Source organism: Fonsecaea erecta (genome assembly GCF_001651985.1).
Source record: "Fonsecaea erecta strain CBS 125763 chromosome Unknown Scaff4, whole genome shotgun sequence".
Classification (NCBI taxonomy): domain Eukaryota; kingdom Fungi; phylum Ascomycota; class Eurotiomycetes; order Chaetothyriales; family Herpotrichiellaceae; genus Fonsecaea; species Fonsecaea erecta.
In genome coordinates this window covers 1,891,302-1,914,707 of record NW_017387247.1, presented here as the reverse complement: position 1 = coordinate 1,914,707, position 23,406 = coordinate 1,891,302, and the positions used below count along the sequence as shown (strand labels likewise).

At 54.7% G+C, this 23,406-nt stretch overlaps 9 protein-coding genes across 9 annotated transcripts; 3 read left to right on the top strand and 6 right to left on the bottom strand.

Moving 5' to 3' along the window:
- Positions 1 to 1,055: 1,055 nt before the first annotated feature.
- Positions 1,056 to 2,272, top strand: AYL99_05455 (hypothetical protein; the record flags this gene model as incomplete). Its single annotated transcript, XM_018836967.1, has 3 exons — positions 1,056 to 1,199; positions 1,302 to 1,511; positions 1,604 to 2,272. The coding sequence occupies 3 exons, from the start codon at positions 1,056 to 1,058 to the stop codon at positions 2,270 to 2,272; spliced, it is 1,023 nt and encodes a 340-aa protein (XP_018693820.1).
- A 555-nt stretch (positions 2,273 to 2,827) lies between these two features.
- AYL99_05454 (hypothetical protein) lies at positions 2,828 to 4,695 on the top strand (the record flags this gene model as incomplete). The annotated part of the gene is made up of 2 exons (XM_018836966.1): positions 2,828 to 3,209; positions 3,254 to 4,695. 2 exons carry the CDS (start codon positions 2,828 to 2,830, stop codon positions 4,693 to 4,695), a joined length of 1,824 nt encoding a protein of 607 aa, XP_018693819.1.
- A 214-nt stretch (positions 4,696 to 4,909) lies between these two features.
- Positions 4,910 to 6,587, bottom strand: AYL99_05453 (serine-type carboxypeptidase F; the record flags this gene model as incomplete). Its single annotated transcript, XM_018836965.1, has 6 exons — positions 4,910 to 5,237; positions 5,305 to 5,863; positions 5,923 to 6,046; positions 6,101 to 6,257; positions 6,347 to 6,407; positions 6,458 to 6,587. The coding sequence occupies 6 exons, from the start codon at positions 6,585 to 6,587 to the stop codon at positions 4,910 to 4,912; spliced, it is 1,359 nt and encodes a 452-aa protein (XP_018693818.1).
- Positions 6,588 to 8,427: 1,840 nt separating this feature from the next.
- Positions 8,428 to 10,707, bottom strand: AYL99_05452 (calcium/proton exchanger; the record flags this gene model as incomplete). Its single annotated transcript, XM_018836964.1, has 6 exons — positions 8,428 to 8,733; positions 8,831 to 9,697; positions 9,748 to 9,943; positions 10,056 to 10,437; positions 10,504 to 10,529; positions 10,586 to 10,707. The coding sequence occupies 6 exons, from the start codon at positions 10,705 to 10,707 to the stop codon at positions 8,428 to 8,430; spliced, it is 1,899 nt and encodes a 632-aa protein (XP_018693817.1).
- Positions 10,708 to 11,787: 1,080 nt separating this feature from the next.
- Positions 11,788 to 12,140, bottom strand: AYL99_05451 (hypothetical protein; the record flags this gene model as incomplete). Its single annotated transcript, XM_018836963.1, has 2 exons — positions 11,788 to 11,984; positions 12,050 to 12,140. The coding sequence occupies 2 exons, from the start codon at positions 12,138 to 12,140 to the stop codon at positions 11,788 to 11,790; spliced, it is 288 nt and encodes a 95-aa protein (XP_018693816.1).
- A 1,057-nt stretch (positions 12,141 to 13,197) lies between these two features.
- AYL99_05450 (hypothetical protein) lies at positions 13,198 to 14,381 on the bottom strand (the record flags this gene model as incomplete). Its single annotated transcript, XM_018836962.1, has 4 exons — positions 13,198 to 13,464; positions 13,556 to 13,750; positions 13,811 to 14,241; positions 14,351 to 14,381. 4 exons carry the CDS (start codon positions 14,379 to 14,381, stop codon positions 13,198 to 13,200), a joined length of 924 nt encoding a protein of 307 aa, XP_018693815.1.
- A 1,247-nt stretch (positions 14,382 to 15,628) lies between these two features.
- On the top strand, positions 15,629 to 18,244 carry AYL99_05449 (hypothetical protein; the record flags this gene model as incomplete). Its single annotated transcript, XM_018836961.1, has 3 exons — positions 15,629 to 15,769; positions 15,830 to 16,566; positions 16,633 to 18,244. 3 exons carry the CDS (start codon positions 15,629 to 15,631, stop codon positions 18,242 to 18,244), a joined length of 2,490 nt encoding a protein of 829 aa, XP_018693814.1.
- Positions 18,245 to 18,508: 264 nt separating this feature from the next.
- Positions 18,509 to 20,430, bottom strand: AYL99_05448 (hypothetical protein; the record flags this gene model as incomplete). The annotated part of the gene is made up of 3 exons (XM_018836960.1): positions 18,509 to 19,192; positions 19,277 to 20,248; positions 20,296 to 20,430. The coding sequence occupies 3 exons, from the start codon at positions 20,428 to 20,430 to the stop codon at positions 18,509 to 18,511; spliced, it is 1,791 nt and encodes a 596-aa protein (XP_018693813.1).
- Positions 20,431 to 22,176: 1,746 nt separating this feature from the next.
- On the bottom strand, positions 22,177 to 23,286 carry AYL99_05447 (hypothetical protein; the record flags this gene model as incomplete). Its single annotated transcript, XM_018836959.1, has 1 exon — positions 22,177 to 23,286. One exon carries the CDS (start codon positions 23,284 to 23,286, stop codon positions 22,177 to 22,179), a length of 1,110 nt encoding a protein of 369 aa, XP_018693812.1.
- Between the last annotated feature and the right edge of the window lie 120 nt (positions 23,287 to 23,406).

The following is a 23,406-nucleotide window of genomic DNA, read 5'->3' as shown; positions in this document are numbered from 1 at the left end:
CTGCTCGAGGGAAACACCTGGCCATGGCATTCACTCTCACACCCGACTTAGCTGATGGCTGGACTTCGATCGGCTCACGTCTCGGAGAGTTCCCTGCAAAGAGGCTTGGTATCCCTCTATCATCATGTCTGCCGAGTTCCCGACGAGACTGTGGTAGGTCATCTGCATCGATCCCCACGCCCAGCAGCAACAATGCGTGAGAATATCGGTGAATGTCCCGGTGCAATGTAAGCCGAATGGTGTGTCTTGGTCTTTGACGACCTGCAGCAGCAAACTCTCTCCTCCCACTCAGCTGGTGAGGGTCACTGACCAATGTCGTGGTGCTTCGTCTCATCACTGCAGGACAAGGGTCGAGATCCAAAAAGCCTCTGACAGGTAAACAAACGGATGCAGCTACTCACTCACCCCCGCAAAATACCAGCCTCTATGGACAAGGTTGCTCTCCACAAACATGGGGGATCAGCCCCTTTTCCCACCCAGCCTCGGTATCTCTCTCACCCCGCGGGGGGAAGAGGGGAGCAACTATATACGAGGTACATTAAATCTCCAAACCGACTCGGCTTCAGGTCGGTGTTTCGTATCGAATGGTTCCGGGTACCCGTGTTGCCGTTCAGCCAAGTTTGTGTGTAATTCTTCGCCTCCTGACGTGGCTGCAATACTGTACCAGTATATATTATCTTATCATAGAGCATCCGCTGACGGGCTTGCTGCCGAACACTGCCTGCGCGTGCGGCAAACTCCGAGATATTTATCTTTCTTGTTCGAGCCTCCCGCTTATCTTCGTTGCGATCCGTCGACGACCACCGGGCCGGAATTAATTTATCGACGGGCCACCTCGTTGACAACCTGGCCAGGACTCTCTTCGCAGTGCAGAGTTTAGTGCTCTTTAGCCCTTGATTCTGCAGTCAACGCCCTTCAAGCGACATCTTATGCTTGAGACTCTTTATATATTCTCCGTACCTTAACACCCGAAACTCCATTTCGAGCTTGTCGGACGGATATACGAGCCTGTTCCTGAGTCCATCAATCCTCTACTCTTTTTTTGACCGTCCACCATGCCTCACGCGACAGATACCGAGTACCACCATATAACGATCAAGCCGCTCGCGCCAACGTTTGCAGCCGAGGTCTCTGGTGTGGATTTCTCGAAGCCAGTCGAAAAAGAGGTATTTGACGAGATCCGTCGAGCCATCGTCGACGTAAGTCCATGACTCTCCCGCGTCATCCGGGTGGCGGCTATTATATCACTGTTGTTGATCGTGGACGACATCTCCCTCTGTAAACTAACACAGCCTTGGCAGTATGGAGTGCTCGTATTCCGCAACGCCGGGCTCGACGATGCACGACACGTCGCCTTCGCTGCCCTCTTCGGCGAACTCGACGACATCAAGCCATATTTGACTCTGGGTCGCAAGAACAGATTTCCCTTCGACGAGCTGTTTGACGTCTCTAATCAGGAGGACGACGGGTCGCTGGTGAAAATAGGAACTCAACGCCATCACATGGGCCTGGTAAGCATTGGAACAGCCTAGGCCTGACCTGGCCCGGCCTTTGTCAATGTCCTATCCAAAAACCATCAGACTTACCTGACTGAACCCTGCAGGGCAATTCGATATTCCACGTGGACTCAAGCTTCAATCCCCGACGTGCCGGCTACAGCCTGCTCCGTGCCCACCAACTGCCACCCCGGGGCCACGGCGGCAACACCGACTTCGCCGACACGCGCACGGCGTATGATGAGCTGCCAGAGGACCTGCGTGCCGACCTGCTTGAGAACGCATACATCGGGGCACACAGCTTGATGCATTCACGCAAGAAGGCGGCGCCCAAGGACAGCCCGTGGCTCAAGGACGTCGACCCGGAGAAATTCCCATTTGGACGGCACGACGTGGTGCAGACGCACCGGCCAAGCGGGCGCCAGAACCTGTACATCGCCAACCACATGCACCACCTGGAGTACAAGACACCCAAGTCGGCTGACTTCGTGGCCACGCCAGCCCAGCCCTTCGAGCGCGTCCCCGAGCCACAGGGCACCGAGCTCATCGAGCGGTTGCTCGCCCACGCCGCGCAGCCCCGGTACGTCGTCAGTGTCGAGTGGGAGAACGAGGGCGACTTGGTCGTGTGGGACAATACCTGCGTCATGCACAAGGCAGGCGAGGGCACCTTCATGGAAAAATACGCCCGCGACATGCGTCGGTGTACCGTGCACGACGGCAGTGTAGACGCATGGGGACACAATGAGAGGACCACCAAGAGGATGGGTCTGCCATGAAGATATATGTCATGCAGAGACTGTCTTGTGTTGTTCGATGTCGAATCTGTGTGTGTATGTATGTATTCCAAACGTGGTTAGCGCCTTCTGTTGAACAGGATCATTGTTCTTCCGTCACACACACTTTTCCGAGTATATAATATATTCACAGGACCGGATTTGATCCTTTATTATATACTCTCGTAGTATTTCCTTCCTGGACACTTACTTGTGGCTTTTCATCAAGGTTGAGTATCCTTGCTCTGGCCTGCCCTGTCCTGGCTTCTCCACTCGGCATCCAGATCAATAGCCGAGCACGAGCGGAAAATACCCGGTTTTGCCAATCCGCTTTCTCACTCAGTGGCACCAGTGGGGCCTCGATTGCAGTACCGAGTAGACCAGCAATGGCGTGTGTCCTCCGCACTCGGCGTGCCAGTCCGTGTGTCCACGAGCACACTGGAATTCGTCCACCAAAGTCTGACGGCGTGAGTGTGAAAGGTCAGAGACAGAGACAGAGAGAGAGAGAGAGAGAGAGAGAGGAAAGGATAGGATAAGAGAGACAAAACGCCGGTCGTCATGTCCCTTCTCGTGGAGACAGTAGGCTCTCGAGGGGCCATTGCGCGGAGCTTCGCATCGGCGTCATCACCGCTGGCCTTGTCAAGGAAGCACGAAACGACCGTGCTGCGAAGGATTGGCGTATCGTCGTCATTGTCGTCCTCAATTTTGTTTCTGGCATCTCCTGCTCCGCGAACACAGCTGAAGAAGCGATATTTCAGCGCCAAGTCAGCTCGGAGAGAACAATTACGTGAAGCCGTCTCCGCGCAGAGGCAGCGGCGAGGCCCTCCAGCCGTCGACAGAAGCGCGTCCAAAGTCTTCAAGAGCGCCGACGATGCCATCGCCGACATCCCCGACGGAACTACCATTCTGAGTGCGGGCTTTGGACTCTGTGGCGTTGCAGGTACGTATTAGTACTACTGTCTGGCTTTGTTTGCTCTTGTCTAGATGTGTCCGATGGAGTAAGCCTTGAGCGGACGCAGAGGCTAATCACCGAGTACCATCTTCTTGCAGAAACCCTGATCGATGCGATCCGGAAAAAAGGAATCCGCGATCTCACCGTCGTCTCCAACAACGCCGGAGCCGGTGAGTACGGACTCGCGAAGCTGACCTCGACGGGCCAGATTTCCCGCATGATCGTGTCGTTCATCGGCAACAACAAATCGCTGGGCAAGCAGTACCACGACGGCCAGGTGGCGATCGAGCTGTGTCCGCAGGGGACGATCGCCGAGCGTCTGCACGCCGGCGGGGCGGGGGTCCCGGCGTTCTTCACGGCGACCGGCGCGCGCACGCTGATCGAGACGGGCGGCATCCCGCACCGCCTGGGCCCCAAGGACCCGCAGACAGGCACGCACGCCGTGGTCGAGCCGGGCCGACCGCGCGAGACGCGCGTCTTCGATGACGGCCGCACGTACCTGCTGGAGACGGCGCTGCGCGGGGACGTGGCCATCGTGCGCGCCTGGAAGGCCGACGAGGCCGGCAACTGCGTCTTCCGCACCACCACCAAGGCCTACGGCGTGCTGATGCCCAAGGCCGCGCGCCTGGCCATCGTCGAGGCCGAGCACATCGTGCCCGTCGGCTCGCTGGACCCGGACCACGTCCACCTCCCGGGCATCTACGTCGACCGCATCTGTCCCGCCACCTCCCCCAAGCACATCGAGAAGCTCGTCCTGGCGAAGACCTCCTCCTCTTCGACTACTAACGAGGAGCAGAGCTCCGAGGACGTCAAGCGTAACCGCATCGCCCGTCGTGCAGCCAAGGAGCTGAAGGACGGGTACTACGTCAACCTGGGCGTCGGGATCCCCACGCTCGCGCCGTCTTTCTTACCCGCCTCGACCAAAGTGTGGCTGCAGTCCGAGAACGGCATCATCGGGATGGGCCCGTACCCTTCGTCGCGCGAGGCCGCGGACCCAGACACGGTCAACGCGGGCAAGGAAGCCGTCACGCTCGTCCCGGGCGCATCCACGTTCGACTCGGCCGAGTCGTTCGGCATGATCCGCGGCGGCCACGTCGACGTGTCGATCCTCGGCGCGCTCCAGGTGTCCGCGCAGGGCGACCTGGCCAACTACATCATCCCGGGCAAGGCGTTCAACGGCATGGGCGGCGCCATGGACCTGGTCAGCAACCCGGACAAGACCAAAATCATCGTCTGCACGTACCACACCGACAAGGACGGCCGGAGCAAGATCCTCGACGAGTGCGAGCTGCCCCTGACGGGCAAGGGCGTCGTGAGCATGATCATCACCGAGTTGGCCGTCTTTGAGGTCGATCGCGTTGGGGGCACGGGTCTGACTCTGACGGAGACCGCTGAGGGCGTCACGGTGGATATGGTCCGAGAGAACACGAGGGCGAAGTTCACGGTGGCGGAGAATTTGGGCACGATGGAATGAGAAATGCGCGGGTGGTGAAAAGTGGCATATATACTGCGGCTAGAACATTGGATAGATTGTCTCAGGAGCATATAGACACACGTGTCCGTCGTCTACTTTGCTTGGATAGTTGCCCTTCGTGTTGGTATAGATAAGTGACCGGGTACGATCGACTACAGTGCAGATTATTTCGTCATCTCCCAATGTCCTTACCATCCGCAGCTTGATTGATCTCTCAGAGCGCGTCGATTCTTCCCAGCAGCCACTGGAGGTGACGATAGGAGCTCCGGGGCTGGAATTGAGGCTGCATGTGCCCACTGAGATACGTCTCGGCCCACATCAACCCGCGCTCGAAGTGCTGCACGCCCATTACTCCCTGATGAAAGTCCAATCCCTCGAAGCCGCTGTCGATGAAAACCTGCTCATATTGAACGTCCGGGATATTGATGACGATGGGCTGGGAAGGCGCCGTCTGAAAGCCCAGCTTGCCGTTCCACGTCATGTTCTGGATCGCCAGCATGGTCCCGTTCAGGAGCAGGTCCATGTCCAGTGCACCATTGGACCTAAATATAAGTTAGCTCATGTATGGCCCACCCGATGGAAGCAATCTAGGAAACGCCAGGAACGTACACCAGGACACGATTTGTTGCCTCGATGACTCTAGGGAGCACAGCCTGAATCGGGTCCAGACTCAGATCTCCCAGGTCTTCTGGTCCGCCCTCACCAACGAAGACTGGTCCGGTGCATAGCGCCCAATCAGTGTCTACAGGCACATGCAAGGCCTTCTTCACGTCGGTGCGGTTGAAATATGGAGGTAGTCCAGGATATGAATAGATCAGGTCGCTGGGGAATCCCAGAGGGTCGGACAGCAAAGGGCACTGCAGGTTCGGCTCGTAGACATTGAAACACGGGTTGACGCTATAGGCGCTGTCATAAACCAGGTCCCAGAGATCGCAGTCAGGGTCCGCTGTCGAATTCAGATGCAGAGGTGGCTGTGTGCCGTTCGGCGGGAATTGTAGAAAGGTCTCGCGATACACCGAGTACCCACAGCTCTGGTCGCGCTGGGCGAGATAATCAACGAATGTGTTGTTGAACCCCAAAATGTTGTTGTTCTGTTGGATATAGGGATATGTCGTGATGGCGTTAAGGTAATCATAGGAACCGATGCACGGGTCGTAAACTAAGGCGCCTAAGGTAAATTGTCAACATTGCGCCAAATCTGACGAGAAGCCACACGACGGCCCGTACCCGAAAGATTAAAATGCGTCGTATCGTTCTGATCAAGCATTGCATTTGCGACATAGGGTACGTATCGTCCTGCGTAGCTTTCGCCCGTGACGTAGATCTTGTAGTCGCTGATGTTGAAGATTGTCTAGGTGTGCTCAGTTTGTATAACCAGTGAAGATTAAGATAGGTTTGAACTTACTTGGAAATTACGGAAAAACTCAATGAACTCAGCAGCAGGCTCTTCCTCGTTCGTGGCCGTTGGCTCGCCTCGTGAGAATCCCACACCGATTGGATATTCGACCCAAAGCATATTTGTCAAGTTCACCCACGAGTAAGGGTTGATTCCTGGCGAGTACCTGCTTTGGTTAGCATCAACGACCAAACCGGCAGAGGACAGTGTTTTGGGAAGCTCAGGAATGTCGCTTAAGCTTTCCCGGGTACGTACTGTCCCCATGACCATTGAATGCGGCCATTCTCTTGAAGAAACCCTTCAAGAGAGCTGCAACCTATAATGCCATTCAGTGAAGCCTCCTTCGAAGCACACCAATAGTCTTACCTGGGCCGCCGTTGAACCAGATAGTGATCTCCTCGACTGGCGGACCGACACGAGGTTGGAACACGAAGAACATGCCACGGCTGTCGTCGGACATGTTCAGCGGTATCACACCCGAGTACATCTCGGTCATGAAGGTACTTGGGATGTCGGGCAGTGACTCGACGTAATATTCTTCGTCGCGCCATCGTCAATCAATCATACTTGTGGAGTGAGATAATAGGTGAGCCAGGAGCTTGAGACTCACTCTCAGTTGCATTCGTGTAGTACAGTCGTTTCGCTGGCGGGGTATCCCTGCCATAGAGGGACCTCGCTTGCATATCCTCCAGCGCCCTGGGATGAAAACCCCGGTTGTGAGAAACATCACGGCGATGGGCAGAAACGGCAGACAGCAGGAAGCTGCCTACCACCAGAAGGATACCACAGCGCTTGAACATCATGTGGTGGAAGTGAGACAAAAGTGAGCTTGAGTGAGAGTTGACGTCGGAGTAAAGGTGCAGCATCGACGCACATATGAACTCCAGCAAACGAGAGATGTCATCATAGTAGAATCCTACCCTGTCAGGAGATGTTGTGTACCACAAACTTGTGAGAGTAGCGGATGCTTAGAGAAACTCTGATGATTAGGATAGGCTCTCACGTCGGTCCATCCAATGACGAGGCACCACTATTCAGATAAAAGGCCCAGACCTTTCGCAAGGCATCGGTAAGTGACGCATTGTATTGGCCGTTAGGTTTCGGCTACGATATTCTTGAGTTCGGCCGTTCGGCGATGCTTGTTGAAGCTTCGAACTACCTTCGCCAGATCTTGGCAGCGGATGAGTGAGCCCTTTATGTGCCGGTCTATTCTTATTGCATCGAGCTGTCGTCTGGAGCTCCGCAGCGGGCTCCCTGAGCTTGACCAGGAGCAGGCGGAGAAGAACAATGCAGAAGGCCTAGCGACAGTCCATTGGCGGGATAACAGGTTCGATAGGCGAAGTGCGGAGCATATCGCATCCTATACGCCAAGATGGACCGGCAACTCATGGATGTTGCTGCATACTAAGAGAATGAAGTAGCATTCAATCTCTAAATATGACAAGGGCCGGAGCAGAGTGTCCTTGGCTACCCACAGGGAGGAAGGAAGTCGCACGAGGACGATAAGGAACGCGCGGGATGAGAACCTGAAATTTGCCACAAGGCAGGTATCTCGATCGTCTCAGCATAATACATCACCCGATTTTCAACAGGCCTCGACACGTCCAAGAGTTTGAAGGTCCAAAAGGACGTCATATTTCGTGGGGAAGGCATTGAGATAACCATGGCAACTCGTTCAAGCGGTACCTGACCCAAGTCGAGATCTGGGTGCTTTATTGAGCTCATCGAAGTACCCCACGGGTCGAGGGGTACACATCCCTGTCTTATCAGCAAGACTTACCTAGTAATAAGCAAGCTAAATGGGCAGAGCAAGTTTAGGTGACATTGAAAACGGTGGGTGGCCGGATGACGGTGGATTTTGTGTTCAGTCATGTGACTGTGCAGATGAATCATGCTGTCTTGGCAAGTTTGGCTCTTTTGAGTCAAGAATGTCTGGACGCTCAGCCTTGCCCGAGCCTTGCCTTGTCTCTCAAGTTTCCGCGCTGCACTTTTCCCTTTCAAGTCTTCATCTAATACCCTCCTGGCGCCGTTACGCCGAGCTGCGAACCGTCCTGACCGCATCGGACCACCGTGGAGGCGTCGTCTGACCCTATCAGTAGAAAGCTGAGGATGCAACAGCGGCATCGTGTCTTCGTCCCAAAACCATCCCAGGTAAGCGGTGCCTCACCCGTCACTTCCCATCCTTTCAATCAGTGTGGTTTGATACCACGTCTCGCTATTTCAGATTGTTTCCTGTTTGTTCAGGTAGACAATCTCGAAAGTGATTTGAAACAGTTGCTGGATTAAATTTATCCAATCCAGCGTTTTCTCCATGCACCGCTGTGGACAAGCCCGACTTAGTCTGGAGGACGGTCATGCGAGGCTCGGTGATCTGGTGTAGGAAAGAGGAACGCTCCAACTGCAATGATGAAATAGCAGGCACAAAGCAAACTTCCTTCCAAAAAGTTTGACTTGCCATAGAGAATGAGCACGTTCACCAAGAACGTTGTCGCGAAAAGGGCCACTGTCTCGTAGATACCAAAATACATAGTCATGTCTCTGTTCAGAGCCCAGCCGGCGATGACGACTAGAGGAGTCACGAACAAAGAGATCTGGACAGATGAACCCACTGAAACGCCGATGGCAAGGTCGAACTTGCCTTTCTGCACATATCAGTTAGCCTCTTTCAACCACATCAGCGTCATCCTCAAGCCTGCTCTTTGGTCGCATCAGACTTTCAAAGGTGGAGAGGGGTCTTACGGTGGCAACCGCGGTCGCGGTGATGAGCTCCGCACAATTGCCGGCAACAGGGAGTATGATGAGCCCGATGAATATTTCCGAGAACGGCCCAGATTCGACGATAACGTCAAGGGTGTCCACAAGGAACTCGGCGCAGACGGCCACCAGCAAGGACGATACCACAAGAAGTAAGCTGGATGCCAGTTTCCCAATAACCAAGGGCGAATCCTCAAGTTGCTCAATATCACTGGGACTGTCGACGTTCGGAACCGAGTTTCCCAACAGAAGCCGTGGCAAACTGGATGTTGAGCCTCCATAGGACGAGCGGTACGACCGTACGGGCTGCGAGCCAGCAGGACTCATATGTCGCTGAGTCGAAGTGCCAGAGTCCGATCTTTGTCTGCCAGAAGGAAGTTGGTAGATAGAGCTTCTTGGTTTCCGTCGCTTATCAGAAGAGGTTTTCCAAACCTGTCCCTGTGTCTGGGTATTCTCATCCTCGTCAAATCCTCCGAAGTTGAGAGGGGCATTGGCGTCGTCCGAGTCCAGCTGAGAATGTCCGGAATCGTCCAATGCCGACATCTCCAGGCTATCTTTCCGGGAGGGGGATTTTGTCGTATGGCCTCGGGCCGCTTCTTCGTCTTGGAACCGAATCGAACGCGGGAATAGCAATGGGCCGGAGCCATAGGCGTCACCACTCGTCCTTACAGAGCCATTCATGCCATCCGAGTCCATAACACGGATAGCTGGTCTATTGACAACAGTCTTCTTGATCTGGAGGAAGATATAGAGCAGGTATATCGGTAACAAGGTCAACGACGACGCTCGACTCAACGTCAGCACGGCTCCTCCTGCAGACTTGAGGTCGTCAAACGAGTGAACAAGGGCGCTCTACAGATACATCAGCAGGTTACAGCACCAAGCACTTCGTGGGTGCTTACAGGTATGAGCAAGCTGAACACCGACACACTGAGGAGACAGGCGAGGGCTTGGGCATCTTCTTTTCTGTGAGACTGCTCTTGATGACAAAAACTCCCAGCCAAAATCGCGATGCCCAAGATGAGCAGCAGGTTCACTAGAATCGAGCCTAAAAGAGAGGCTTGCACCACCTCAAATTGCTTGTGATAAAGAGCGGTGCTTGAGTCATCAGTCAGACATATTGGGAGAGTGGAAGCGGCTCGGGTCATACAGACTGGCAAAATGTTAGTTGTGGAATTTCTCTGATGGTAAAGAGGGGGATGTAACTCACAAGATCACGATCTCGACCAGATTCCCAAACGTCACGTTGAGCAGAGCGCCGACGACGTCGCCGGACTCTCTCGCGATGTTTTCCGTCGCGCAGGTCAGCAAGCTCGAGAGCGGCACCACGGCGATGACATTGGCGGTGAAAACGAGAACGTGGTTGGCTCGAGCCAAGTAGCTGGCGATGGCCAACGGCACGAAAACCAGCAGGCTATTGAGCCACGAGTATCCCAAGATGGCCCGGAACGTACTCAAAAGCTCGGTGAGGGCTTGGGAGAAGCAGTTACGCTTCGCCCCGCGAGGGTCTGAGTATTCCGACGAGTCGCGAAAGCGTCGGCCAATGGTGCCGCCATGGCCAGATGAGCGGTGAAGAAAGCGAGGCAACCTTCCTGGAGGTTTCGTGTCAACAGAAATGTCCCCTGCGATCCCAAAGGTTTAACACTAAAAAGACATACTCAAAACACTCGAAATAGAACTGGAACTAGACACTGGATCAGAACAGATCTATAGGTCTCCAGTTGGATAAGCAGGGTTTACCTCGGAACTAGGCGGGTAGCTTCACAGGCGTCGTCCTCGCCTTCGCCTTCGTCGTGGATTTCTGAATCTTCTTCTTCCGGGATGATGCTGCCATCGAAGGAGCACCGTCCGTCTGCAGTCATTCCCTCGAAAAGGCTGCTGCACACGCGGCCCGCCCCAAAGAAAAGAGAGAGAGGGTTAATAGGGAAAGGATAGGACTAACAAGAGATCAACAAGTTGCGAATTGTCGGGCTGATATCGAGCCAAGAGGTGGAGGGAGTCAGTGCTCTGTTCCGTCTTGCCGGACACTCATCCCACGCCCTATGCAAATGAGCGGAGTTGACTTCGGGGCAGCTCGCAATTGGTGGCTCCGAAGGCTTCTCCCCTCAGCAGCGATGATCGCGCCGACCCTAGTTAAGGGCTGTTTTGTTTTCCCCCTGCGCACAATTGTCGAGCTTCAATATATTGATATACCAGGGGCTTGCCGTGCTTGGTCCTCCTGACATAGCCTACAATGCTCCGGCAATCTCATATGAGGCATTTTTGCGGCTGAGTCTTGGGGAGGAGTCTGACTGTTCGGATCCCTTTGGCTGGTGTTCTCTGTCACCCCGTCTTCCCGGGGGTGTCCCATACCTACCCGTGGAGCCACTTCTACGCTCGCCTGTGAGATGACTTTTAGATGACATACTGACCCCGACGTCAGTATGCCTGGTCTATTATTGCGGTAGATGTTCTCTGGCAATCTTTGAATGCCAACTGCATACAAGCTCTAGGGGCAGAATGATGCCCTGACTCATCTCCCGACCTTTTCGGGGGCTTTCTGGGGTCGATGTAAAATGAACGATCTCTAGAGATTCTTGACAATTCATTCTCCCGAAAAATAAAATGCCGGCTAGTGCCCGGGCCTCGCTTGGTTACGCGAACTTATTAACGGGACCCCCCCTGGGCCAGGGGCTTGATGAACCTTTGAACAACTTCGTCCTAGTGGCCCCGGCTACAAGCTGTGTAACTCCTTCGGGCGGGAAGGTCTGCTAGTTGGTCCGGGTGTGAAGACTCTTATATTTGTCTCGTAAGAATCTTCTGCTGCCCGACTTTCCCTAAAAAAAGGCTGGCTTTGACAAATGTTCAATTGAATCATCCTCTGTACGAAGAGCCTCGAGGGTTGCTGATGTATTTCGTTATCAAAGGCCTTTGGGACCTCCATATCTCAACTCCATCACTATCTACACCCTGTAGACGTCTGATTCAGAAGCCTCGGACCGACGACGAGGCCGGAGCTGGTAATTAGCCTCGAGGTTTGCCGCCTCCACGCTGATGTGAAACGTCGAAGCTAGATAAGATGCGTACCGATGGCGGTACGCGTCAACGATCTGGTCAATAGGTCGAGATGGCGCAGACGGTGCGGACGGTGCAGACGTGACTGATGGAGTGTGTCATATCAGCAGCTGATCAAGCTCCCGCAAGGTAAATACAGCCTTCACTGACCTGTGATCTTCGAGACGGTGGCCATGGGCTTCGTGGTTGATGGTTCCCAGATGGTTCTTGACTGAATTCCCTGGGTAGTATTTGAGGCCATTGAAGTGAATGTTCTGGAGAGGACGGTAGCAAGCCGCCGTTAGCGGTGCTGTTCTCACTTCGAGGGATTTTGCACTTGAGGGCCTGACGCGAGCCTCCGGTGTCGTGGGGTATCTTTGCAAGCAGTAGTCCTCAAACTGAAGTCGTGACTAGCAGAACTCTTCTCGCGTACCGGATCGTTTCTTCAAAACACCAAAAGACAAAGCACAGCGACTGCAGCCAACACAAGAGGACACACAAAGTAGGACAGGGCAATGGTGAGAATCAAGGCCATTTGTATAAGTATTGCACTCGTATCCCCTCCTTCATGAGAATCGGGGCTATGATGACCTATTACACCTGCGAACGCTTTATTTATATGAGTGAATTTTCGACCCAGCAGAGTTCCCGCTTCCCTGATTTCCTGTCCGGCAGGTCGCAGAGCAAATGCACATGCGCAGGTACTTTTGTATGAGCCATTTATTGAAAGTGGATGATCTCAATGGACTTGTCGGTCACGAATCCAATTCACAAGCACATGCATGAAGCGGCTGTCTCGACATGGACAGTGGTGCTTGTCGGGCGGAAGTAGCAGGCCCACATGTAGATATACCTTGCCTGGGGTATGCGCCATGTCCGGCCAATCAAGACACACCCGTAAATGGGATGAGATTAGGAAACTGGAGAAGGTCGAGGCAGGAAGGATTGAGGCGCAGTCAGCCAAAAAGGTAGAGCCAAGGATGATCGAATCAGAAATCGCTCATTCTCATCAGATACTGCCTGGCTGGTTTGGTTAGCGGCCAAGGGCAGGTGTGATAGAGCTATCGGCAAATGCATTGGCCCAGTGACCGAGTAGAGCTTGCACATGATGCCATTTGTCGATGGCATTAACTCTCAGGCGCAGGTGCTGTTGGGAAATCTGAGAGTGTCTGCTAGTATGTTGTAATCTTAGATTTGAGTGAGCAGGGAGTCCTATATGGAAAAGCTCAGTTCTATGTTAGGTGAAACATTTCGGCACCATCGACCTGTCTTGACATAACCGTATGCACTCGGTCCTGCAGAATTCATGTGCAGATGATTTAGGAAGCCAGAGCCACCTTCCATTCCGGTGCTTCGACATCCTCTCTTCCCGTCATGAAACGAAGGCTGTTTAGTAAGATTGTCCGCACAACCTCGACTTCGTCTGTGTCCCGTGGCCCGTATATCAGAATGTACGTGCTGGCGATGTGGGCTTTCTCGAAATTCACCACGGCCGTCCTTGGTTTTGACAATCGATGACGCTCGCCCCAGCCTTTCTCGATCACGTGTCGAGCATCAGCCGGAGAAAGATAGAGATGGATTGAGTACTAAGCAGATCCAAGATTAGTGTCATCAAAGCGAGGGTTCAGGAACTGCGACATCGAGGTCCCCTAACTTCCAGGAGAACTTGGAACTTACATCAGGGTGGACATGTCCACATTCTCCACGGGCAGTGTAAGCCGTTTGGGACGGTTTAGGAGCCGCTGGGTCCTCGTTGGCGAGAACGTCGGGGCGAACGAAAAGCGCCGAGTTGTGCTTCTCGTACAGAGACCGGCGTTCTTCGATCAGACGGCTGTTCTGGATGACGGCATTCCGAAACAAGTTCGTGATGTACTAGAATCCAATCGTGAGTGCCTGACGACGGCGCCATTCCAGTCTAAGGTCGTCTCATACCGGCTTCATTTCGTCAGGTGGATGCTGTGAGAGCTGGCGATGAGGGACGACTCCACCGACGTCTGCGCGCGCACCCTTCCTGTTGGGCAAATTCTTGATGTCTTCGTGTGCACCTTCGGTTGGGTAGTCTGAGACCTGGGTTGCGCCGCGCTTGGAAAGAGCAAAAAGTCGTAGCATGCTCACGACAGCCCAGCCCATGACATTGTATGGAGCTCCGCCAGGACCAAGAGCCAGGAAAGCATGGTAGTCTCGAATGCACCAGACAAGGGCGCCCAATGCTGCGGTCGATGCTCCAGTCACGACCGCGACCTGGACGGCGCGTTCTCGCGGCGGAAGGCGAGGAAGACGCTTGAGGTAATCCATTGGAATTTCAGCAGTCCGTTGATGCTTCTTGGTGATGTAGATGTGTACCAGCGTCTCAAATTCGATGACTGTGAGATCCAAAAGACATAAGCTGTGGTTGCGTCAAAGGACTCGCTTTGAGGTTCCTTGGGCGCCGTGAAGCTCGGTGGTTCGCTACTCGGCTCGGCCTTATGTTACGTGTCCCGGAGATGCGATCCTTGCTGACCATCGCTTCTGTATACGTTGGAGCCCCTCATTGCTCACCGAATAATCGGTATCGAAGCGGAACAACAGACTGTCCGTTTCAAACCCATTGATACATAATGCGGGCCTCGTGGTGTTTGAACAGCTCTTGCTTGCTGCCCCCGGAGGCTCGGTCTTGCGTCGGCCGAGATGGTCCGGCACAGATATTGAACGTTTCTGGGCAGCTTGGGGCCAGAATCTCTCAATCTCTCTTGTTTATAGGCAGCCAATGGAGCCTCTGGGGTATGATCTACAGAGGCTGAACTGATCTCTTTCCTTGCAACCGCAGCTGAACTTAGAGACGCGGCTACTCTGAGGATTTCGCCCTTATGATTGCTCATACACTGAAGCAATAGCGCTTCTTGCTACCCACGCACCCAGCAGATGATCGCCTCGCCTCTGCCCTCCCGATGTGAGAAAAGGCAAACATGGGCTACGAGTTCGTGGCAGACCGTCGTCTCGAGTCGAGAATGGGGGACCAGAAATGGCGGGAACGGGCACCCGAAGAACGCCAATTGGTCTAAGGAGGAGAAGAACCCTACGGTAGCAGGGAGAACAAGCCTCTTTAGGCAGGCGATCTGGACGGCTTCCACAACGGTTTTCCAGCTTAGCCGTGGGCTCCACATCGACCAGCTAAACCGCCCTCTCCAGCTTGTTCATACTTGCTAAATACAGGCTATCGAGCATCCACCTCGACGTTGCCCAGATCTTTGTGGATACTCAGCCGTGAAATGGCTGAGGTCAATGTCGATGCTAACACTTGCTCTTTCAGTCAGCCTTTGGTATCTCAGCCGGCCCATCAAGCCCAGGTGTCTGAAAGAATCGGCAGTCTCGTGCCCATCCGCAAGGATACACACTCCCAGCAGCACGGAAGAGAACCAACGATGAAGCCATGATTCGATCGCGTTCTCCTAGTTCCATGCTCGGCTACAGCACCTGTGCCCCGCCAACTGGTTCAGCCCAAGCAGAGCCGTCGACTTGTCGCTTCGTTGGCAAGGTATGTCTGCGCGGAAATGGCGGCATGCAAAGGAGAAAATGTACACCACGTTGACTTCGGCTGGTCGAGCTGTCGTCCTTATCTGAGGCTGCGGGCTGAGCGAGAGTTCAGGTCGCCCGGTCTGGACACCGGGGCTATGGCATTCTTTTCCTCTACTTATCAGTCCAGCGCTGCCCGCAGAGATATGTCAGTCAATCTCTATTCTCGATCACGTCTGAAGACCTTGCACAGCCGATATGGATTTCACAGAGCAAGCGAGAACGGTGAGCTGCTTTGAAACTCGGAAGGCAGCAGTACAGCCAATCGTCATACGCGTTCATCCGACGGACTCAAGATCGAGTTTGGACACTTCTGAGCCGGATACGAAGGACTTGCACGTAAGCGCAACGCGAACGAGGATAATTGTGATTGGGTGGAGGGAGCTTACAACGCTGTAGTGTGCCCAGCCAGCCTGCTCGTCAACCAGTTTCCAGTCGTCAACAGAGTATCTTCCACGACACCCTCTGCATCACGATGTCTATCAGCCGCCGACGGCGAAAGCCTGGTCGAAGCTCGCCGAGGGTGTGAGACTTGCATACGTACGAAGCCGAGTTACGTTGGAGCTACGGGAACACGAGCAGAAACCGATCTCGATTGCAGGCAAATTCCATCACTGCTATATCTACCCGCTGGACAACCGGAGTGGAAAGAACGAGCGCATATTGCTGGGACGCTGGGCTCCAAAGCTCCAAGTCCGGGACGGCCGTGGGATAAGGCGGTCTGTTATTCAGGCAGCGTCGCACAACTATGCTGGCCTCTACCGTCTCACCGACGACGCGGAAGAATTGCACCGTTTGGCCCTGGACAAGTTGCCCGTCGCCGACGCAAGCGCTCTCCAATATCTCGAACCAGCCATGCACGATGGCTTTGCCAAGTTCTTCTCCACTGACTTTTGCTACACCACCAGCACGGGATACGGTTCCAATGTCCTGGCCTTCTCGGCCATCCTGAATGAGGACTGGCTCGTCCTGTTCGACGACAAGTGCCATAACTCGATGCACGTTGCCGCCTATCTTAGCCACGCGGGGCTCGTCAAGAAATTCCCGCACGGCGATTTTGAGAAAATGGACGCAATCCTTGCGGAATATAAGGACAAATTTGCGAACATCCTGGTTGCGATCGAGGGGCTTTACAGGTCAGTGATCCCTTCAGTTATCGTGTCTCGTTCTTGAATCCGGCCTCTGACCGAAAAGTAAAACAGCATGGACGGCACCGTGCCCGATCTCGACGCGCTTGCACGCCTCAAACAGAAATACCAGTTCACTCTGCTCGCCGACGAAGCTCACTCATTAATGTGTCTGGGACGCACGGGTTGGGGTTGTATCGAGGTCTGGAATGAACAACACCTTGACCAGCCCGTCCCGACCGACCTCTTCGACCTCCGCACTGGGACGTTGTCCAAGTCAGTCGGGGCGATTGGCGGCGTTGTATGTGGCAAGTCTCGGTTTGCTTCTGCGGTTCTGAAGCGCCGTGACGAGATGCTCGCCTCCGGGGCTGATCCTGTGCCGACCTCATCCATGATCCAGACGTTGAATGTCCTAGGCCAGGTGACGCTGTTGCAACGCCATCTTCGGAGACTGGTGGCGATGGCGACCTTCGTGCGCGAAGAACTGCACCGGGCCGGAGTTCATGTCTACGGCAACGCCATCTCGCCCATTTTGCCGGTATACGCAGGCCGGCCCAGCATGGCGGCCAAAATGTCGTATGCCCTGCGCCAGGTCGGACTGCTCGCGACGCCCGTGTCGACGCCGGCGGTGCCGTTCTGGGAGTCTCGCGTGCGGATCTGTCTTTCTGCGGATCACGACAATGCCACGGTAGACGCTCTTATCGTGGCGATCGTGAAGGCTGCGCAAAACATCGGGTTGATTGGCAACGCTACGTTCGCTCCCAAACCCTTCACCTATCTTGACGAGATGCCCACTGCGCAGGAAGAGACCGAGGCGCGGCGCACAGCCGAGTATATTCGACACGTCATCGAGCAAGACATGGCGAAGAGCACCGGGACTCTCTGCGACGGCACCATTCTAGACGCTGGCCACGCAGCACGCAGCCAATACGGGCTTGGGTCTGGCGGTGCGCGCTGGGTCACCGGCACTTCGGAGCTGCACATCGAAGTTGAGAAGCTCGCCTCTAGGCTCACAGGGACCCCAGAGGCCATGACTTACCCGGACTCGTTCATCGGCCTGATGTCGACGGTCGCAGCTCTCAGTCGGCCGGTGCTAGGGTACAAGAAGCACGTTTTCCTCGTGCCGGCATCAGCGCCCCAGGCCGTCTGGGATGGATTCCGCGTCGCGTCCAAGAATGGAGCTCCCAGGGTCCAGCGGTACAGTGACACCGCCGATGCACTCCTCGAGCACGTCCGCTCCTGCGGCCAAGCCACGTATATCACATTGTTCGTCGACTCTGCAAAAATCCAGGGTCGCCACGACGACGGTATGACCAACCTGCGCAGTCTGCTGGAGACGGTTCAACGCGCTCGCGGCCCGTCGGGCATGACGATTCTGGTGCACGACGCCGCCGGGGTTGGAAGCCTATGGAATGACAGAGCCCAAAGCCATGCTCTCTTTGCGAAGACGAGTACGGGTACAACGACACCGAAGCCCGAGTTCCGGGACCACCACCTCCTCGTCTACGGCTCCTTCTACGCCGTCTTTGGCCTCCCCGGTGCATACCTCGCGGGCTCCTCGGTCCTTCTCAAGGAGCTGAGGTACACGAGTCGCGGCTACATGTTCACGACGTCGCAACAGCCGTTCGTCATGGGCATGGTCGGGGCAGAGCTGCGGCGGATGATGAAGATGGACGGTGGTGTTTAGACGGTATAAAAAGAGGAGCGTTTTCTGTTTGAATGAAGTTATGGTGTAATATGGGAGGGAGGCTTGAAAAGAAGGACGAGCGATCATGGGACATGGGGTTGGCATTTTGAGCCCTTTTTTGTTCAATGTCGAACTGTTCTAGTTAGAACGAACGAGGCCGCATACCAAACAGCAGAGGAGGGAGTTGGATATCCCTTGGGGTCAGAAACAAAAAAGGAATTAAGAATGCGCATGACTACGCCGAGTCAATCACTTGTTCCCCCTTCAGGCCGGCGGTATATCGCCCCACGGGTTCGTGGGCGTGAACTGCCCCTCGACCACGCACGTACGCGGCAGATCCGAGGGCAATTTATTCCTCCAGGCCCAACTCTCCGACGGGCCCGCGGTGTGATACTCGGGACCAACGTCGCGCAGGCCCGTCGCGACGTCCTTGCCGAACATGACGCGCTCGAAGACGCGGTACACCGCCTCGGGGGCGTACGCACTCACGGCGTGGCCGGCGTCCAGGATGCGCGAGAACGACAGCGCGCCGAACTGCTTGACTACACCTTGTTTCGCGCCGGGGCTCGAAATGCCCTGGATGGGCTCGTAGCCGGCCGTGGCGGCGAAGGCGGCCTGGTGCGCCCATCGTGCGGCGTGGGCGGTCATTTCGCCCCCGGTCCAGGGGCAGCGGTAGTCGCGGTCGCCGAAGACGAAGGACACCTTGACGCCGTGGGCCAGTGCGTATTCGATGTTACCTAGTCCGGCTTGTCGGAATGAGTCGCCCGTCCCGATGAACTGGTAGGGCGTCGGCAGCCCGTACGCGCCAGTGATCAGTTCCGAGTCGTAGGTGAAGTTCATCCCGACGCCGAGGGATGCCTGGACGGCTGGGAGGTTGAGGTATTTGGTCACGGCGAGGTCGTAGGGGCACGGATCGGGCGCCAGCACGGCGACGTCGAAGTCGCTTCGCTGGAGATATCATCATTATTGTTAGCGAATTTGATCTTGTGTGTTGTTTGAATTGGTGGGGAGTATTTCAGGTATATAGCTCACATTGTTCAACGCGTCAAAGGCGCTCATGATCCCGAAGCAGAGCTCGGTCGCTTGCATGCAGGCTTCGTTGACGGTCTGGTTGTTCCCGTTGAATTGCGGGTCGCCCATTTGGCCCAGGGCGCGACAGGTCTTCATGAGGTCCATGCAGCCCTGGGGCTTTGTGATGTTGTCCATGGCCTCCTTGTAGACGCCTTCGGGGATGAAGTGGACGTCGTAGGTGTTGTTGTACGCGAACTGGGGGTAGCCCTGCATGGAGTATTCAAAGTCGATGCATCCATTCGTGATCCCCAGGGTATCGAGCGTCAAGTTTTTGGCAGTCAGGGGGTGTGTGGTAGGGAGTGTCTTGAGGCTTTTGCTGAAGAGGGTTGCCGTCTCGGGCCCCCAGAATCCACCGTACGAATTGGCCCAGATGCTGAACTTGTTGGAGGACGTCGAGTACTTCGGGAAGGACGAGAACCAGTGCTCGGCGGCGTGCCACAAGGCGCGAGCGCTCGACACGGTGGTATTTGTGAGGTGCAGCGGGTCCTGGCTGGCGAACGTGCCGACTTGAAAGGTTTCATTTGTGGCCGGCAAAGGTGACTTGCTGAAGTCCTCCGGGGTGATGATCTGCGTCTCGATGTTGAACGTCCCGTTGAGCAGCTCATCGTACGAGAAGCCGGCCTGGACGGGCTGGTCGAGGTAGAGCATGTTGACAAAGTTGTTGAACGACCATGGGTTGATCACCGTGTCGTTGCCCGCGACATTGACGTAGCACGGCCCGCTCTCACTTGCGAGCGCAGTGTAGAGTGAGCTCTCACCGGGGCCTCCCGCAAGATAGATGGCAAGTGGAGCGGTGGAGGCGTTGTGTCGCGCCTCGAAGTATATGAAATACGTGTTGATGTCGAAGCCGCCGACATCTGAGAGAAGGGAGCCGGGGAGATGCACATAGCCACTATAAGACTTGACGCCGCCGGTGGTCTCGCAGATGTCGGTCTACCATTCTGTTAGCATACTGACTAGATTGCTCGGCTGATGCTCACTTCTTTGTAAGAGATTTTCACTTGGGAGTTGACCTTGGAGGTAACAACATGAAGACCAGTGGGAGGTGCCGGGAACTGCGCCAGGGAAAAGGGAAGCAATGCAAACAGTGAAAGGGAGGTAGCAAATTGCTTCATCTTGGTCTTCATTAGAGTCGAGATAGTTCGATCGTGGGTTGCTTAATTCCATCCGCTCAACGAGCCCTGGGCGATCCATGATTTATATCTCTTTCCTCCTCAACACTTTATGGGAGCCTGAGGATATTGCCAATACATCAACTCACATCCCACTGCATACATTGCACGTGCAGTCGTAAAGGGAGAGTCAAAAGAGTGGCGGACGCGAAATTCGAGGGGCTGAAGATAGCATTGCCATGATTTACAAGCTGTTGCAAGGCTGCTCTGGCCCCCAAGAAGTGGCAGCGGAGGCGGTTTGAAAAGAGCTTGCCTTACCATTCAGGTTGGCCCATACGAGAGCATGATGAATTGAACTTTATTCAACCTCTGTTAGCCCGGCCCGATCCTATGGATCGACAGGCACCCGAGACAGGCGCCCACTTCAAAGCGGTTAGTGTATACGAGCAGAACTAAGTTGTTTGAGGTAGCATCCACCAGCGCACCTCAAGACGCAACCGAGGAAGAGGAATTTCGCGTCAAATGAGGCCCCCAGCCTTAGAAGGCGACGCGTGGGGTTGGTCACATCCGTTACCACTGCCAACCTGATCGACCACCTTGTGAAGAGGTTCCAAAGAAAGCAGCGTCAACGGAGTTGTCCTCGTCGACGGCAGAAAGGAGGGCCACGATCAGATTTGAGTGGAAACTCTAGCAGTCCTTACCACCAAGCAGATCCAAGCCACTCATGTGCCGTACCCAAACCCTGATGGATCTCAGGGTAAAGGCTCCAGAAAGGCAGGGCTAAATGTAGCTGCATAAACCTTGAATGTTTGATAGATTGGTGCAGACGCACGGCTCTTGCGTAGATTGTGAGTCTTTCAGAGATTTCTTCCGAAGGATTTGACCTATCCGGAGGAATACGTGGCACGGCTCCAATGCTTTGCGAGGTGAAGGCACAGCAGGGTTGTTTTGGAGAAAAAAGGGCCATTTCCGTGTTGAGAGGGAGAAGGATGTATGTACATATTGCGTCTGCTGTAGCGACCCGACGAGCCTCATACAGGAGATCTTGAGCCAACACCAACGCGATATATTGTATGCACAGTTGAACAAACAGCGGCGCCGGCTCAGTTTCATCCCGACGGGAAGAAAGGGTCATCGACGAGTGAATCTCCGGGGTGAGGCAGTTGCTGTCTGCTACCATCGCCAAGCCATACCTACCAACCCTCCGGCCCCGGTTCATATTTTGTAAACATATATTTTATAGATCCAGAAATCTCTCCAACAATCCCCGCCAGAAAGAAGTGCAATAGCGATAATGAGACCTCTTAATACGCAACGCTTCGAGTAGGGGATTTGTTAGGGTTCAGAACGGGCTTGGTGGGTGGGGCCTTTCTCCTGATATGTGCTCGCTGTTGCCAAAGGTAGCAGAAGGTCTCGCCATATCACAAATACAAGCAGATCCGATGGGATCCCATCGGATCCCATCGGATCTGGTTGTAGGGAGAAAGGTAAGATACGAACCGCCCGGTCTGAACTTTTTGCTTTTTTGGATGTCGGTGGTTCGATTCGTGTTGGTGGCGGAAGGCCGACCTTTTTTGCTGCTATAGCGGATGCAAATTGGAACTTAACTGTGTTGTGTGCGGTAGAACCGAGGGTATGGCATGAAATGAAGATAGGGAGGCCGCTCGTTCATAACACCAAGGTGACTCCCCATATCCATTCCCTCGGAAGCCTCCCATATCTTTTCACTTCTCTTGAGGGGCTGAGCCATCACCCTCGGCCAGAAGCACTGAGATAGTCCATGACAACGCATGGTTTGTGGAGTGAGTCGAACCAGGAGGATATTTCCTGAGCATCCCGCTGGCGCCAGATCCGCGACAAAAATGTTTTGGTTACTCCCTGCACGACCGGCATGAATCGATCGACATACTCGTCCACATCCTGGACTACCTTGTTCCGTTCCGTCGGATCTCGAATCTCGATTGCAGCGATGATGAATGGCAGCGTCACAAACCGGATCGATCGTTGTGTGGTCCGTCGAGCCAGCTCGAGTTCCATCAGCACCTCTCGGGACCAGATATCTGCCTGGCCGTCCTCCTGGCCAAAATTGTGCTGCAACCGGTGAGCCATCAACAGCGCCGCCAATCGATATACCCTCGCTTGTGCAAGGAGGTGGACCACCTCAAGCGATGAGAACTCCTTGACGAAATGCTCAGGTGTAGACGGCTGCCATGCGTTCACAGCTGCCTGGATACTCCGAAGATGCTGATTCAGAGTGCGGATGAAACTGGCGCTTCTGGCATCGACCAATGAGTGGCTGATGGCGCAGAGGTCGTAATAGTATGGAAGCAACGGGAGGCAGAGCCCCAAGTGGCGATCGACACCTTCTGCAGGCGGCGACTGGATCCTCAGCGTCGGCTTCCGGCGGTAGACCGCACAGTCCATAATCTCCAGCAGCACAAGAAAGATGAGCTGTGGCTCCGTTTCGGGGATCGAAGCGGTGTGTTGAATATAAGGCTTTGCCGTGCTGAGGCAATAGTGGCAGACCTCAGGTACGCCAACTCCAACTGCCGCGTAGATATACAGTGCCAATGCAGTTCCCAGGTTAAGGCATAGCGCTGCATCGTCCGAGCTGGTCACCGATAGCATGCGCAATGTTCTCATGGCGGAGGATGCCTGGCGAAGATTCGCGTCCACATTCACATCCACCGTTTTGTCAGCGTGAAATGCCTTCAAGCGCCCTGCATATGCGAGATAGGCGTCTTTAAGTATTGGCAACGCGGTCGGCAATGGAGCTTCCAAAGACTTTTGCTCGGCAGCTTCAAAGCTGGGAGTGACCACAATCAGCTGCAGGGTTTGGGGTTTGTATAGAAGAAACATCATCAGTTCCCTCTCCTCCGGGCTGAGGTCAGGAACATCCTCCAGCCAGGCACTGACACCCCGATGAGACTGAGCACAGTTGATTGCCTGGCTTGACGTAGTCTGAGAGGCTGAATGCTC